The 19127-nt window shown below is 31.4% G+C and overlaps 1 protein-coding gene across 1 annotated transcript in view; it reads right to left on the bottom strand.

Moving 5' to 3' along the window:
• The window catches only part of SI (sucrase-isomaltase), a 125527-nt gene that overhangs the window by 16042 nt on the left and 90358 nt on the right, over positions 1-19127 (bottom strand). The window contains exons 31-39 of the mRNA XM_082458474.1: positions 17672-17800; positions 16489-16599; positions 14742-14801; positions 11626-11742; positions 10233-10320; positions 8829-8967; positions 2075-2208; positions 710-744; positions 506-622 (exon numbers count right to left, since the gene is read on the bottom strand). Of these exons, the coding sequence (XP_082314600.1) occupies positions 506-622; positions 710-744; positions 2075-2208; positions 8829-8967; positions 10233-10320; positions 11626-11742; positions 14742-14801; positions 16489-16599; positions 17672-17800 (930 nt within the window). The remainder of the gene's footprint in view (positions 1-505; positions 623-709; positions 745-2074; positions 2209-8828; positions 8968-10232; positions 10321-11625; positions 11743-14741; positions 14802-16488; positions 16600-17671; positions 17801-19127) is intronic.

A 19127-nucleotide genomic window follows, 5' to 3' on the forward strand; every position in this document is an offset into this window, starting at 1 on the left:
ATTTTCTCCCCCTCACTCACAAAGTTCTTCCAGTTTAGTATATAGTAAAGTAGTGTCACCACTCAGAAATTAGTTTTCATGATTCCCTTTTCCTTTTACTTTTTTTCTGTTTCTCAACTCATTTTTAAAACATTTGCTTTTTAAATCTGCCCATTTCATGCATTGATTTTAAATGACTTTTCTAATTATTTAGTTTGAAACTGATTTTTTTTTTTTAATCGTTGTGTCCAGGTTTGGAATAATTTCCAGAAGGAATGTTCTTTTCTGGCTAATCCAAAATTATATAGAACAGCAGTAAGTATGCCAGCTAACCAAGTCTTGAACCCCAAAATGTAAAGAAAACCCAAGTCAGAAACTTCTCAGAGTGATGGGCTCAGATGCCATCAGTAAATGTAAAGAGATTCAAAACATTCATCTGGAAATCAGCCAGGAAGGGTGAATTCTATTCAAAAACGTATAAGGTTAGTGGGGCAAAGGAATGAGAGTAAATGCAGTAATTACATACTCTAGTAGATGCAGTGTTGTGACTTCTTGCATTTGGATAAAATGCTCCAAGTTGCATCCAGCGGGCACAGAGCTGATATTCCGAATTGTTGAAGAAACCACAGATATCTGCTCCAGTCTAAAATACAGTTATATTTAATTAATTTGAACAGTTTGTTTCTTAATATTAACAAGTGATGAAGAGAAAAGGAATAGAGCTACTTACATACGACATTCCAAACAAACTAAATTCCATCATACCTAAAAAAATTAGGAAAAAATTATAGAAGGCCACTATTTCATATATTTTGACATTTTTTTTTTCTATTTATGAAGATGTTCTATTTCTAATACTGACCTCTAATTCAATGAAACATTTTTCAGATTATTGATATACTTTTCTATCATTTCTTCCCATGAAATTTATGTATTTTTTACTTTATAATGTTAATGACGTTTATAAAAATAAGACACTCTAATAATGTCTCCTTTATACTTTCAAGATGACACATTTAGATCACAAAACTGTTATGAACACATTATAGTATGAGAAGAAAGCGTTAGTGGTTCCATTTTTTTTTTTTTAATAAATTTATTTATTTATTTATTTTTTATTTATGGCTGCATTGGGTCTTCGTTGCTGCATGCAGGCTTTCTCTAGTTGCAGCTACCTGGGGCTACTGTTCGTTGTGGTGCGTGGGCTTCTCATTGCAGTGGCTTCTCTTGTTGCGGAGCACGGGCTTTAGGCACTCAGGTTTCAGTAGTTGTGGCTCGTGGGCTCTAGAGTGCAGGCTCAGTAGTTATGGAGCACAGGCTTAGTTGCTCCGTGTCATCTGGGATCTTCCCGGGCCAGGGCTCAAACCCCTGTCCCCTGCATTGGCAGGCGGATTCTTAACCACTGCACCACCAGGGAAGTCTTCCTTGGTTTTATTTTTAAAATAAAATGCTGTCTCTGTAATTATTTAACCATAGGTCTCATTATATGAAACAAATTGAATTATCCTTATTAGCTAAAAATCTCCTGAGGAATGATCATTTTAATAAAATAGAATGCATTTGAATTCCCAGCTCTTCTTTTAAAGGAATATTTCCAAACATTGATTGTTTTCCTTGAATCCTAATATAAATAGTAAAGAATTTTTATGACTAGATATGAAACAGAAAAATATTCTCTTTAAAATAATATTTTATTTACTCTTTATCCAACTATTGTCAGAAAACTTTCAAAATTTGGTTTGAGATGTTTCATACTTTAGCATCTATGAGTGATTCTTATTCCCTAGAATCTAGAATTTCTAAGCCTTAGAATCTAGAATTTCTAAGCCTTTCTATTCTTAGCTCTATATGTTATCCTTCCCACCTCTTGCCCTTTCATAGAAGGAAACTGAGACCAAAAGGGATGAAATTATTTTCTCAAAATAAACTAGATCCTGGTTTCTGGCCCATTGCCTTTTCATTACGCTGTTTGTCATAAAATATGATGCCAAAAGCACATTTCAGAGAAGGACTTACAAAGTATATGAACTAGCAAAAGTGAATACCTAATAGAAAATTCAAAAGAATAATGATAAAGATGGTGACTCTCACATACCAATGATAGATTTGTCCAAATTGTCCCATTTTGCATAGTTGTCTCCAAGCCAGTGTCCTACCCATCTTCCAGCAGTAGGATATGTGGAACGAGAAATAACAATTCCTCTTTTGCCAGTTGCCTTCTGCAATGCACTAATATAGATGGAGAGGATCTATGAGTTTTTATATGAGGTATTTTCTTTGGATATTTCTACTTAGGACCACTTAATTAAAGAAAAAAACTATCTGATTTATGGTGTCTATGCTGTCTCTTATTCCGACTAGCTCTTTATAAGTGAGTCTTTGCTCATTATACTATAAAATCCTTACAAGCATGAAGGACATCTTTTTTACCTTCCAACATTTTCCAGAGTGACATGTCTAAGTGGCCCTTTATTTATTGGTTCAGTGAATACAAGTCAACTATTGATATTATCAAATCAACTAATTATATTGTGAGTTTTTGAATGAACACATTTTATTCTACTTAAATGTGTTCTCTTAATAAAGACTTAGGCTCCATTAATTGCTCCAACCCTTCTTATTTATAACTTGTCAACACTTAATCTTCCTATTACTCTGCAGAGAATATTTGCTATAATATTCCCTGTTTTAGGGAGTATTCATATATATATATTAATTGGAAAGAAAATGTTTATTTTTATATTACTTAAAATAATTTGTATATGAACAAGGACTAGAGACCTATATCAGGAGGAAATATTTCAAATACTTAATTAGGCAGATTTGTAACCCACTACCATGTTATAAACTGTATCTAATCATTTCCTTGTTAAAGATGGGCCACAGTAATTGTACTGATTTGTTTATACATAAAGCTTCTTCAATGACACCTTGAGATTCTTGAGGTTAAGGACTGACTTCATCTTCTTTATATTCCTTACACCTAATACGTATGATAGTATAATAGTAGTTTAATAAATTTCTGAATTCATGAATATCTCAAAATTACAGGAAACTGAAAATATTTTAAACAGACATATGATGATATATTGAACCATCTGTTGATAATAGAAACAATATTGTATTTGCTAACTTAAAATTTCCTACTTGTATGTCTCTCTTTAAAAAAATCATATAAGAAAAAATATCTTCACTGCTTCATTTTTTATAACAAATATAAAGGATCTAGTCAATTGAGAATCAGTAATATATTTAACATATGTCACACATATTTGCAGACATTTAACAAGAAATGAATGTATATTTATATAGGGAATTGAAGAACTGATGATCAGTTTAGAAATCTTCATGGAAACATATCTTAAGTTTAGTTAATTTGTAAAGAAAATTCATTTTATTTAATTGATATAAAAATTATTTACAAGGATAGAGTTGTCCCAAATCTTTAATGTTTCCACATACAAGAAATACATATTCTTGAAGGTTCTTTTTTTCTGCCTTATGTCTTACTTTTGCAAAAAGTCTTTACTGAGGCTTTAAGTTAATAACCAAATATATGCCTTTTTAGATTTCTGATTGAGAAGAATTCTGCATAAAATATTTTCACAACAATTTTCTCTTAAGGGAAATCTAACCTCTTGCATTAGAAAAATCTCCTTTGTAACACTTCACAGAATATTTCTTATTTGGGAAATCACTTGCCACCACTAAAACTATAATTTAAAATTACATAGCTATAAATATTTTGTAGATATTTCCATCATGTTCCAACTTTACAGATGGTTAATCACAATGAACTTAATTTAATTTTAAGAAACACTTTTCAACCATAATACAGTTTGTTCTCTGTTACAAGTTGATTTGGAAAATTTAGCTTATAAAAAGAATTTCAATGTTGTGTTACAGAAACATTTTTATTACATGTTTATAATTGTCTACATGAGCAGTTTTTGAAAAGTATTAGAAAAGTTATAAAAATATGTTATTGGGAAAAAAAGTCCTTCTAAAGGAAAACAATGATTTTTAGAAAACTGTACATGTGGATTACAAATGTGGGTTATGTGAAAGGAGAATATTGAATTAAAAAAATTAAATATTTTAAAGTCCTAACAATAAATAAATATCTTTATTTTTGTCATGGTTTCTAAAGATAATAATTTCAAAATTATTAAATTGACTATTGTTTTTAATTACTGATGAAATCAATTGGTAAATATACCCCAAATACTGCTATCTCTGACTGGGTGATATTAAATTATTTAGAATACTGGCCAGTAATGCTCAAAAAAGAGAAAGTTATACAGGATTGTTTCTCTCAACGTTTATTTAAAAAATCTCTTTGAAAACTAAAGACTTTTTTTGAATTATATTTTTAGAAAGCAAAAAATTTAGTATTATATATTTACTATCCATTAGAAATAGTAACTTGCCAGTTTCACAACTCAAAGAGAATCACCATTAGATCAGAAAATGTAATTTCAGTTTTAGTTTTAGAGTTGGATAACAAGTTTTTTGTAAGCTGAAATATTTCCATTGTTTTTGATATATATAAGTAAAGTATAAGTAAAACTTACATTTGAGATTTCTTTAGTGAGAAGAATGTGAAAGTCTAAACCATGGAAATGGTTTTATGATTCAGATCTCAATTTTTTTTAAACATTGATACCAGCTATATCAATGTTCAACTCAGCCATATTAATCAGAAAGTAATATCTAAGAGACACGTATTCTGTATTTTTTCAAGTTACTAACAGTTAGTTAAGAGAAAGTTACAGCTATAACCAAGAAAACTTCCAAATTATATATGACCTGTATAGTGCTTGTTTTTTTAATCTATACCAGTCTTATTTTTTGTTAAAAAAATTGCAAGAAGAGGTCACTTCCTATAGTACACAATTCTCCCAAAAAAAAAGCCCCTTTTATTTTTCAGGTTAGATTCACTAAACACTGAAAAGCAACATAATTTTCCAAGTTGCTAAATAACCCAGTCTCCAGGAATATCTGAGGAAAGAACTTATATTTATTAACATTTTTATTTCATTCTAAATTAAGATTACAAAAATCTTGGGCATTTACTTAAAAATTATATACTTAACGCAACCTGAACTTCCAAAGGGAGTCAAAGATTTTGATTTTTCTATGTTCTCTCTAATGAAAAATATGTAGTACTCTCAAAAGTCATTCAAGGTATTGTTGAAGATGAAAGTATGGAATATATAGCTGTATAATCCTTGGATAATTATCTGAGATTTAAACACACAATTTGAAATTTTAAAAATATATTTCTCCCTACATCTGAAGCATAGGCTTTATGTCAGTACAATATTGAATTTTAAAGAAGACAAAGATCAATTGAAGACTGAAAACTTTTTGTGTGGGATTTATACATGAAACTTCTTCATTTGCCACTGATCTCCAAGGTTTTTTTCTATGAAACTCTTTGCAGTCTTTCAAGCTGATTATTTACCTCCTGTTTCTGCAACCACTCATTCTGTTCTTTCCTTGTTTCGGTTGTTTGTTTCATGTTAAGTGAAGAGCACAATAACAAGAATTAGGTGAATGTCAAATGTGTGCCAATTTTGAAAACAGAAAATGAGTCACAGAAAGGAACAATAAAATGGTACAGTCTGAGTAACTTGAAGAAATAAATTACACTCTTAATCCTTTCAGTTTTCTCAAATGATAAAAAGTCTTTACTCTCCATTATTTGCTTAAAAGTAATGTATTTATAGCATCCTTTTACATTTGTCAAGGTCTTTAAACGTATAATGACTATATTTAATCTCTAAAATATCTGAAGGAGAGTTCAACAATTTTTTTCTCTTATAACTGAAAAAATTAAATAGTAAGAAAGTATTTAAAAGATATAAAAAGTCTATAGCTATGCATACATTGGGCTTTTTAACTCAACATTTAAAATTTATTAATCTGTTTAACTTAAACAACAAATGTGGTTAAATTTTACTGAAAAATTTTATGGACAGGAGCAAAATTAACATTAATAAAGGGATGTTCTTTGGAAGATTGTACTGATAGCTTCTTCATAATGTTATTTAAGAGTTAAAAATGGTTCTTAAATGTCTCTAAACACCTTTGTATATCAACTATTCAGAAATTTACCTACTTTTGCCTTGAATTTATTTATATAATTTTGATAGTTGTGGTGAGATAAAAATTGATTCACTTAAATTTACTAAACACCCTACAGTGTGTCAGGAACCATGCTAGATTCTGTAATGTGATCCAGAAGTTCAATTTACTGCCCTCTATGAAAAAAATATTTTCTTCCGATTTTCCTTAAAGTACATACTTTCATCTCAAGATGTATAAGTTTTGCCAAAGAGTTCATCAGTCACTTCTCAATATTTTTGTTATGTTTAATATCTATAGCTTTATGGTAAAGTGAGGTTAGCTGAGGATAATTGTGCTCCAATATTATGTTCCAGTAGGGTTAATTGAAGAAGCATTTGTCCCAATAAAAAGGCATTATTGAAGACCAGTTTGTTTACTCTTTTTTTTTATATTACAAAATATTTATTATGAATTTTTTCAAGTTGACATTGTCAGTGTTTCTCCAAAGTAGTTTCTCTTTATACACAACTTTGAATTACTGCATAATAGCATTTAGAATCTTGAAGAGCCTCTATTTTGATGTTATTGTCAAACAACACAAAATTCTAGCACAAGACAAGGAAATTCATCCCCACCTCAGATCCTTATTTCCCAGGAACCAGCATTGTTTTATTTCCACTTAGCCAAATATATTTTAATTGATTATTATTCCTCTTTCCATGGAGATTTTAAATTCATTGGCATTGTCTAGTAACATACTGACACATTCATTAAATCCTAGAAGTGTGCCAACCATATCCTTGTCACAGATCGACAAAGAGCAAATCCATGATTCTTATCCACAGATCCCAATCGTAAAAGCTATAATGCACTTATTATGGTTTAGGTGGCCATAGATATCCTAGAAATAGCTTATGACAAATTTTATATACTTTCTTTGCCTTGGTGAAATGTAGTTTACTTCCTTTACTCCCTGGCATATTTCTTTTTATTCTTCAAGATCAGTTCAAATGATAACTTTCCTTTTGATGTCACTTCTATTTTCCTGATAGAGTTAGCTGAGCACTCTCCTTGTTTCTCATAACACGACTGTAGTATCTATCACATTACACAGGTTTTGTTTTTTTGTCAGTTTGTTTACTCTTTTTTTTTTTTAACATCTTTTTTGGAGTAAAATTGCTTTACAATGTTGTGTTAGTTTCTGCTGTATAACAAAGTGAATCAGCTATATGCATACATATATCCCCATATCCCCTCCCTCTTGTGTCTCCCTCCCACCCTCCTTATCCCACTCCTTTAGGTGGTCACAAAGCACCGAGCTGATCTCCCTGTGCTGTGCAGCTGCTTCCAACTAGCTATCTATTTTACATTTGGTAGTGCATATATGTCAATGCTACTCTCTCACTTTGTTCCAGCTTGCCCTTCCCCTTCCCTGTGTCCTCAAGTTCATTCTCTGCATCTTTATTCCTGTCCTGCTGACATTCCTTAGTCTTTCTGCATGTTCTTAGTGCCCCTACATTGGGATTTGGTCAACAAATCTGTAGTCATTCATTCATGTAATAATATCTTAAATAATTCACATATTCTAGGTTGAAAAAGAGTTTGGTGCTAGATATAAGATAAGCATGTTTCACTAAGTGAGGAAATATTACCCATACCCTTTACTCCAAAATGCTTTTCATTCTTTTACCAACTTCTGTCATATATTAGAGCCATGGTTTTCAACCCTGGATACTCATTAGAACCACCTGGGGGATTTTTAAAAATTCAGATGCTTATGCTATAGTTCAGACTAATTAAATCAGCATTTATTAAAAAATCTTCAGTTTGAACTATATTTAAAATAGATAACCAACAAGGACGTGCTGTATAGCACAGGGAACTCTACTCAATATTCTGTAACAAGCTAAATGGGAAAAGAATTTGAAAAAGAATATATATATGCAAACATATAACTGAATCACTTTGCTCTACACCTGAAACTAACACAACATTGTAAATCAAATATACTCCAATATAAAATAAAAATTAAAAAAAAAAATCTCCAGTTGATTACAGTGTGTAGTTAAGAACCAGTGATCTAGAGCTGCACTGTGTAATATAGTGATCACTAGCCATGTGGGGCTATTTAATTTACATTTATGAAAATTAAATAAAATTTAAAATTCTATTCCTGAGTCACACTAGCCACATTGCTCAACAACCATATATGGCTAGTGGCTACCATATTGGACAATAGAGAATTATAGAACATTTCTATCATTGCAGAACATTTTATTGCACAGTGTTAATAAAGACTTGATACTCAAAGAATGGCCTGTATTCCACCATCATTAGCCTCATATAAGATTTTGTTTAATATGGATATTAAAGTTTGAGAAGCTTAAGGTCATTGACATATATTCTTATTTGCTAATAATGGATTTAAATAGCAGATTTAGCCAACCTTTCATGTTTTAATTAGTGCATCAAACTATATATTATTTACTCAATTATTCATTAAAAATTATTCTTTGAGCACCGACTATTTGTTAGGCATTTTGCTACTATAAGCTGGGTGCATACTGGGGAACAAAATAAAATGGTTCAGGGTTCTTTTGGGAATTGGATAAAAATTTAAAACAAAGATACAGAGAGAGAGAGAGAAAGACAATTATTCTAAGTGCCATGAAGGACCAGCTAAGATAAGGTCAGCAGGGAAGGACTCAAAAGAGGTAACATTAAATCTAATATCTAAAAAACAAGAGTCAGAAACGATGATTATGAAGATTGCTTACTCATAAGTAGGTTTCGCTTGTGACCATCCATATAGATTGTGAACATCGTAATGCAAAACGGATGATCCATCACTAAGAATCTGCTCAGTTTCCATACACATAGTTCTGAAATGTAATCCATCAGTTCTTTTTGTGAGCTCTGGGGAGAATTAATAAAAAAAATTAATATGTTATAAAGTAACCTGTATTGAAATATGTAAATTGTAACTATAAATTATTTTGGCAAAACATTAATCATTGTTTGAAAATATTATTGATTTTTTAACCATTTGTGCACTTTGTTTATGCTAATTATAAATGAAAAAATGGTCTGCAATGTGATTGCAGTTACAGTTGTGACTGGAAAATATGTGCACAATTTTACTATATTCAATAATAAAAATGTTACTAATTAACATGAACTCATAAAAACCTGAAAAGTGGGTTTCCCTGGTGGCACAGTGGTTAAGAACCCGTCTGCCAACGCAGGGGACACGGGTTCGAGTCCTGGTCCGGGAAGATCCCACATACCGCAGAGCAACTAAGGCGGTGCCCCACAACTGCTGAGCCTGCGCTCTAGAGCCCATGAGCCACAACTACTAAAGCCCGCGTGCCTAGAGCCAGTGCTCCGCAACAAGAGAAGCCACCGCAGTGAGAAGCCCGCGCACCACAATGAAGAGGAGCCCTCGCTTGCCGCAACTAGAGAAAGCCCGCACGCAGCAACGAAGACCCAACGCAGCCAAAAATAAATAAATAAATTTATTTTAAAAAAGAGGAAAAAAAAAAAAAACAAACGAAAAGTAAGTGTACTCCGAAAAGTCTACTATATTTTATGCATTTAGATGAGAAATACTGATTAAATAGATTTTTTTTTAAAAAATCCCTTTGCCAACATAAAGCCCTGGCATATTTTCTCAGTTTCAAATGCAAATTTTCAGAGCTTTGCCATCATGTTAGATGTAACTGTTTATGCAGTTTACTGCCCATAAGAGCATGAGGATGAATGCTGAAAGACTGTACTTTTCCCTCCTAGGTCAGGGACAACCAAAGAAGTATTGTTAGCATTCTTTCACTTTTTTCCTAATAAAGAAAAACTTTAAAAAGTCTTTATAAAAGATTTTAATTTTTTATCTTAAAGAATATTGAGAATTCTCAAATCTGGGAAGATTCTTAAGAAAATCAAAGTAACAATTTCAAATTTAGAAATGTATTCATATAGATAAAACATGTTTCTTGAGTTTTCTTCTCGAAGTAATGTTAGATGATTTAGATGATATTGGTAATGGGTTGAGGTGTGGTCCAGTGTGTAGATGGGTAGTGAGAATTGGAAATGTGAATCCTGTTCTCTATGTCATAAGGTATATAAACCTGATTAATAAATAATAATAGCATGATAACATCCAAGGCACAGCAGCAATATTGTACCTGGGAAATAAGGTGGATAATTTAGCTCTATATTTCTGCATTGATTAGTAGTTGTTCCATTTACAAAGCTTGATGGTTCATTCATATCCTTAAAAAGAGAAAGAAAAGTAAACAAAAAACAAATTTAGGGCATATCTTCTTAAAACAACTAATTCAGAGACCCAGTAAATTAAAGTAGGATATTTGAATAATAGAACTTTACTATTCTAAAAAGCAAAAGTATAAGGCATCTCAACAATACTAAAGAATTTAGTTTAGCTCAGTCTTTCTTAACATTTTACAATTCACATCTCCTTTTGAAAACCATAAAATGTCCTATTTTTCTCTGTAGATAAAATCTATATAAAAGTGAATTGTTTTCTATGTTTCTAGACATTAAATTATAATAGTGTATATTCCCCCATGTCTTTCCCTCCACTTCTGCTCTGGAGCCTTGTATCAATTTTTTTAAAACAATGGTTTGTGGTTTTTAAAACCACAAGATAATAGTTTACAAATACAGAAAATTTCAAAAGTATCTCTATTGAGTACACATTTCAGAATTTTAGTAACCATATATAAATGGACCATCATATAAATATATAAATTAGTTGCCATTTAAAGGTGATTCCTCCATCATAAAAAGGTTATCTTTTCTGGATCAAGATATAATTATTGGGGATATATTTAATGGAATCCCTTATAGTACATAACTTTATATATAAAATAAACCTGTATTTCCCATTAATTAAAAAAAACTATCTTTATACAACTTTACATCCTCAAGGCTTGTACATAACAGCACCCCTATAAGTTTTTTTAATTAAAAAAGTAAGTAAATTAATGCATACATGTTGAAAAATCAGCAGAGTAGAAATGTCACCTCCAAAAATCTAGGTAAGTATTATGTAAATATCCCCTGTATTACATATTTACTTGTGATAAAGTAAATTCTTTTTATGCTATCTCAAAATTATATTAAAAATCTTATTGCCAGCATTTTAAAGTTAAAATTAGGATATTATTTAGAAGATGATTTTGCTACATCTGTAAGAGTTTATGACTTCTTACACCAAAGACTGACAGTCGAGTGTGAGACTTATATCTATATCGAATGAAAATAAAATAAATATTTATAAGCATTTATAAATCATTATATAAAGAGACTATTTTGGTCTCTTGGTCAAGTTGAAAATATTCAACTTTAATATTCAGGAAAAAGCAACTAAATACTTAAACTGAATTGTTAAAACTGCATTTTAGCAGTCTTTTGCATAAGAAAGTTCTATGGAAAAAATGAGTGAGCTAATTTCATAAAGAATACTTTGTTAACATTATTAAAATCTAGTAAGAATTTTGCATAATCAATACACAATAAATAACTTAAAATATAAATTTCTTGAAGTTTACTTACAATCCACAAGCCATCAAACTTCATTTGGTTATTGTAGAAATCTATAATTTCCCTTGTCCACCACTCTGCTGTGGAGTTCCTGAAGAAATCTGGAAAAGCTACATGAACTCTGGAAGCCTGTAAAAACAAAATTTAGACCCACATATAGAAAGTCATAAGAGAGACGAGTCAGTCAGACATTTATCTGTCAGATTCACAAGTGATAGTGAAGGCAGTCTGATCTCAACTTTAATGAATGTATATGATTTTCCTCTAGCCACTCAAGCCTATGTGTGTCCTTAAATCTAAACTGAGTTTCTTATAGACAGCATATACAAAATTTACAAACTGTTAGCTAGACTAAGAAAAAAAGAGAAGATGAGAATTACAGCTGATGTCACAGAAATAGAAAGGATCTTAAGAGGCCATGATAAATAATTATACAACAGACTGGATAACCTAGAAGAAATGGACACATTTCTAGTTTCAGACAACCTAACAATATCTGATGAGTAGAGATGCAAACATCCTCAACCAAAATATTAGCAATCACATTCAACAGCACATTAAAAGGATCATACACCATGAATAAGTGGGATTTTTCCCTGTGAGGCAAGGATTATGTAACATACAAAAATCAATCATTGTGATTCAGCACATCAACAGAATGAATGATAAAAATCACATGGTCATATCAATAAGCAATGCAGAAAATCTATTTGATAAAATTCAACACTCTTTCATGATAAAAATTCTCAACAAACTAGGAATAGAAAGAAATTACCTCAACATGATAAAGGCTCTATAATAAATGCCCACAGCTAATATCATACTCATTTAGAAAAAAACTTTCAGAATTTTAGTTCATATCAGAAACAAGGCAAGGATGCTCACTCTTGCCACTTCTATTTAACATAGTCCTGGCAATCCTAGCCCAAATAACTAGAAATAAATAAGGGGGAATAAAAGCATACTAATCAGAAAGGAAGAAGTGAAAGTGTCCCTGTTTGTAGACGATGTAATCTTATATGTAGAAATCTCTAAAGAACACACACACACACACACACACAACTATTAGAACTAATAAATACATTCAGGAAAGTTACAGGATACAAAATCAACATGCAAAAATCAGTTACATCTCTATAGACTAAAATAAACTGAAAGGAAAATAATCTCATTTACAGTAGCAACAAACAACAATAAAATATTTAGGAATAAACTTGACTAAGGAGATGAAAGATTTGTACACTGAAAACTACAAAACATTTCTGAAAGATATTGAAGAAGAAACAGACAAATAGAAAGATAATCCATGCTCATGAACTGAAATAATTAATATTGTTAAAATGTCCATAGTATTGAAAGCAATCTGTAGATTCAATGCAACCCCTGTCAAAATCCCAATGGCAACTTTTACAGAAATATAAAAAACAATTCTACAATGTATTTGGAACCATGAAAATCCTTGAATAGGCAAAATAATCTTGAGTAAGTAGAACAAAGCTGAAGGTATAACATTTCCTGATTTCAAAATATATTCCAAAGCTACAGTAATTAAAAGTATGGTCTTGGCATAAAAATAAACACATAGGCCAATGGCACAGAATAAAGAGCCCAGAAATCAATCCACACATGTATAGTCAACTGATCTTTGACAAGGGTGCCAAGAATATACAATGAGGAAAGTATAGTCTATTTAACAAATGGTGCTGGGAAAACTGGATATTCACATGTGGAAGAATGAAATCAGACCCTTTTCTTACACCGTAGACAAAAATCAAACCACAATGGACTAAAGACCTAAATGTAACACCCGAAACTGCAAAACTTCTAGGAAAAAACATAAGGGAAAAGCTTCATGACAATGGTCTTGGCAAAGATTTTATGGATATGACACCAAAAGCACAGGCAAAAAAACAAAAATAGACCAGTGAGACTACATCAAATTAAAAAGTTTTTGCACAGAATAAGAAACAATCAACAAAGTGAAAAGGTAACCTACAACCCAATAGAGAAAACACTACAACCCACTTAGAAAATGGGCAAAGATTTGAATAGACATTTCTCTAAAGAACACGTACAAATGGCCAACAGATAGATGAAAAGAGGTTCAACATCACTAGTCATCAGGGAAATGCAAATCAAAACCACAGTGAGATATCACTTCACACCTGTTGAGATATCTATTATCCAAAAAACAGGGAAAACAAGTGTTGGTGAAGATGTGGAGAAATTGGAAGCCTGTACACTGTTTGTGGGAATGAAAAATGGTGCAGCCACTGAGAAAAACAGTATTGAAATTCTTCCAAAAATTAAAAATAGAACTACCATATGATCCAGCACTCCCATTTGGGGACATTTATCCAAAAAGACCTAAAATCATGATCTCGAAGAGGTATCTGAACTCCTATATTTATTGCTGCATTATTTACAAGAGTGAAGATATTGAAATAAATTAAATGTCCATTGATGGATGAATTGATAAAGAAAATGTGGTATATACAATGGAATTCTATTCAGTCTTTAAAAAGAAGGAGATTCTCCAATACGGGGCAACATGAATAAACCATAAGGATACTATGCTGAGTAAAATCAGCCATTTATAGAAAGACAAATACTGCACAATTCCACTTATATGAGGTATCTAAAATAGTCAAACTCATAGAATCTGAGAGTTGAATGGTAGTTGCCAGGGCCTGGGGTTCCAGGGGTAACTGGGAGTTGCTATTCAATAGTCATAAAGTGTCAATTACACGAGATGAATAAGTTCTAGTGATCTGCTGTACAACACTCTCCCTAGGGTGAAGGATGCTATATCTTAAACTTAAAATTTTAAGAGTAAGTAAGTGTCATGTTAAGCATTCTTACTACAAAAAAAAAATTAAATTAAAAAAAAAGAATTGTTCCTTGGATTAAATACAATAAAATGTAAAATTGCTTCATAGAGTGACTGAAACGTGTTGGTATTTAAAAAAATAAATAAATCTGATTTAATATGGTCTGATATAGAGAATTAGAAAATAAGCCATCACTTTTTTAAGGAAAGTATTCAAATTGAATTATTGGTCAAACTCATCATTAAATTCCAGTGCTGAATTTCTTTCAGTTAAATAGTTAATCAATATGAAACTTACATTAACAGCTTCATCTATTAGACTTTCATCTTTTGTTACATTTGGCAAATCTGGCCAAACCTACAAAGACAGAAGAAATGGGAAACCAGTTCAAAATAAATTCAGTGTGGTATGACTGTTGTAAACAAAGTGTAATAGAGCTTTAGAAGCATATTACAGACTCAAGATCCCCAGATCAGTAATTCCTTCAATTATTGTTTTTCAGTTTGTGTTCTGGTATATGTATCATTTGCAAACTATTCCCATTTTCCATATTAATCTCCTCTTTAGTAGGGCAAATAAGGAAAAGAATACCATCCTTTGTGGTCGGTAGCGATTTTGAAAACAATGCATGTAACCAAAAGGTCTGGTCAAGAATTAATATGAAAAGCATATTCTAAATTTAATTTAATGTGGTATATTAAAACTCTTTCTACAATTACTCCAGGATTAAAATCTAAAAACAAAAAGTATATTTTTATATGAAAGGAATTGAAGATCTGAGTTGGATGATGCCATGCTGAGGCAAATATCCTCTTGGTTTTTGCAGTTAGTACTAAATCCTCCTCTGCCCCACATGCCTACTCCAGCCCCTGCCCCCCTTCCTACCAATGTTTTCTTCTACCGCAAACACAGACACAGAACAGAGCCCAAATACAATCAGGCCAAAAGCTCTGGGATTTGAATCTATGTTGTAGAAATTAGAAAGTCCCATATAAAAATGTAAATAATCCACAGAGTGGTAATTACATACAAGGAATTAGTTGCTGATAGAGAATAGTGCTTGAAAGGTAGAAATCTGAGAAAATGTATAGAATGAGAAAATATAAAATGAGGAGAAAGTAAGAAGAAAAAAAATCTCTTTCTATAGCCAGTAATGTATACCTGTAATGTTTCTTAAAACATTATGATTTTTCACTGTTTATCACATAATTTTTTCTATTTTACTTTTACCATTTTATTTTGAAATATTTTTAGACTTATAGAAACATCACAAACGTTATACCTAGTGTTTTTCTATATACTTCACTGTGCTTCCCCTAATGTTAACATATTTATAACCACTGTATAATTATCAAAACCAAGAAATTAACATTAGTAGAATATTATTAACTAATCTACAGTCCATGTTCGAATTTCAGCACTTTTATCACTAACATTCTATTTTTGGTCCAAGATCCAAAAAGGCTCCCATATTTCATTTAATTACATCTCCCATTATGGGATTTTTTTCATTCTAGTTATAACTAGTGGATTTTTTCTTTACTCTTTATATGTAAGCCAAATCAGGATGCTTTCTATAATGTGTTAATATACACAGGTCGGGATATTAATACTTAAATGAAATACAATGAATTATATTCCCTGTTCAAGTCAGGAATACTATAAGTATAGCTTTTACAAACATTGTTTCTTTTATCAATGAGATGTTTTTAAGAGAAGTACAAACATTTAAATGACCCATGTAGTATAGAATAGCGAATAACCATATTATTAATGTCAGTTTTATAATAAAATACAATAGGTACCAAGAAATACAATAAAAGACAATTTAAAGATGAAACAAATAGTATTTGGACATAGGACATATAAATTCTTTCTTTGTTTCTAATAATTTGGATTGAACTCAAAGAGTATTATTTTATTTATTACCTATTAAGTCATTACATCTCTCCCTCTGAATATGTTTTTAACTGTGGCTTAATTAAAAAGAAACTTTCAATTAGCATTTTTATACTTATTTTCTTTCAAGATATCAATTCAGTACCTTTGCCCAACAAATATCATTGGTGTTAGGCCATTTGATAAAGACATCTTTCTCTTGTCCTCTTTCAAAGGCAGGGTAAGGCTTTGTTTCATTTCCTGAAATTGCTGGATCCTAAAATTAAAATGAAATACAATCCAGGTAACCATGGTATAAAAGTATAGACACTTGAGTAGCTGTTATAAAATGTTACAATTTTCCATTATTAGATTATCATTATATTGTATTCTCACATGGACTGACAAAGGGACTGATGGCATAAACTTTTTTGTTCTAGTTAGATTGTCTTCCAAATTCCCTAGAAGGAAAATTTAAGAACTTTTGAAAATGTATTAGCTATGATTTCAAGCAAGATTACAGGTGTTTTTTGCTTTGTTTTTATTTCTCCATGGGATTTCTGGCTACCTACCTTGCTTTCTATAAGATATTGATGAAATATTCTTCCCACTGAATCACTAACATTTTTTTATAAATTTATGTATTTATTTATTTTTGGCTGCGTTGGGTCTTCATTGCTGCGCGCAGGCTTTCCCTACTTGTGGCAAGCGGGAGCTTCTCTTGTTGCAGAGCACAGGCTCTAGCCACACGGGCTTCAGTAGTTGTGGCACATATGCTCAGTGTAGTTGTGGCTCACCGGCTCTAGAGCACAGGCTCAGTAGTTGTGGTGCACAGGCTTAGTTGCTCCGTGGCATGTGGGGTCTCCCCGGACCAGGGCTCAAACCCATGTCCCCTTCATTGGCAGGCGGATTCTTAACCACTGTACCACCAGGGAAGCCCCTGAATCACTTACTTGAAGGAAAATTTTTAAACATGACAAGCATAAGAAGCAGTCCCAGAGAATAAGTTGAGAATTCTATAGGAATAGAAAATTCATCATCATTTTGTGATAGTGTCTGTAAATTGAGACCAGTCTGTAGCTTGGGTGATTACTAGAAAACAACCTGCCTTTGATTCCCAGCTTTATTTAGTCTTAAATCTCTAAGGATACACCTAAGAATGAAGGTAGCCTGTGGCAGCCATGTAAATGAAATGAAGTGTTAAAGGAAGAAAGATTTAGATTTGGGAGTACAATCCAAAATTATATACTTCATATTTTGAAACACCTTTTCCTTCCTCATTCAGGAGAGAAATCTTAACAAAACTAAGATAAAAAGGCTCAGATAGAATATAAAATATAAACACTGACCAGGACAATAATGTATCTCATCCCCTCACTTCTTATTTTGTCAACAAACTGAGGAAGGTCACGGAATTCTTCATCAATAGTAAAGTCTAGTTGCCTTTCCATGTAATCAATGTCTGTGTATTGAACATCCTGAAAGATATGAGAATTTTAGTGGGGTAAGATTCAATAGAGTGAGTTTGTCACATTCTATTATACTTATGAAAGTAATAGCAATATGAAAGTTTCAATTCCTAAGAGAATTAATGAAGTAATGTAATGTTCAAGAAATAAAAGTAGCATGTATATATGCAAAATATTCTAAGAGCAAGTTCCTGTAAGTGCTCTGTTTTGTTAACAGTTCATTAAATAGTAATTTTGATTTAGAAGTACAAAGTCTCTCAGATCATTATTTTTTGTTATATAATTTCCAAAGGAAATAGGAAGACACAGGAGTAAAGGACTTATGAGGTTATGAAATTATATTAAATGGCAATTTGGAATTTTGTACGATATATAGAAATAGGTATTGCTCTATTTCTGGAAACACAAAGCAAATATGGGATAATTTCAAATAATTCTAATATTGCCAAAGGGGAAGAAAGAATTATTAGTAAATCCATCAATAATTATAAAATTATTCTTTTATTATCCACCAAAGTCATTTTTGAAATAACAGCCCAAGCTTAAATAAGCAAAATATTGTTTACAAGTAGGTATTTACAAATATATTTAAACTAATAAATACTTTATGAAATCTTTAATTTAGGCCTAAATAACATTTAAAAAATTATTTTCTGTTAATAGACAATTTCTTCTTCTAGGTGCTATGAAAATATGGCTAGAATAGTAGACCTAATAATGAAAAAAATCTCCTTTTTAAAACACTTTTTTCACTTGCGTATTGCTACATCATCAACCTAAACAATTAATTTCCCTATAATGATGTATTCAGGAACCATATATTGGATTCTACTATATGTACTGATGTCTTATAAATGAGGTCCTTCTTACTCTTCTTAGAATGAGTTCTTATATACAAAGCATTCTAGATTTCAATGTTTAAATGTTACCAGGAGGATCCCTGAGATTCCTTAAACTTGCTAAAAAATAAAAATCACAAGAAGTGATTATTTCTGGGTACTTAAGAATATTTAGTTTCCCAAACACTGAGGGAAGAAGATATTCTGCAAGCCAACTAATTCTGTATTCTAATTTGACAACTATTGTCTATTCCATGGCAAAAATCATTGTTTCACCTCGAATTCTTTTTCTGTTATTTGTCACATTAGTTGATGAAATAGGTTCCTATGGACTCTTACTCTCATTTAATGAGAAGAGAAGAAATGTGTTTGACTACCTATGAGACCCAAAGCTTCTGAGAGAAAAGCAAGTGCACAGTGACTTGTTTAGTACAACTCACAGTCATGGAACAGGTGAGAAAGAAGGAAAAGGAATGGTATTATCCCTTTACTTTATC

The sequence above is a fragment of the Balaenoptera physalus genome (genome assembly GCF_965194825.1).
Source record: "Balaenoptera physalus genome assembly, chromosome: 4".
Taxonomy (NCBI): domain Eukaryota; kingdom Metazoa; phylum Chordata; class Mammalia; order Artiodactyla; family Balaenopteridae; genus Balaenoptera; species Balaenoptera physalus.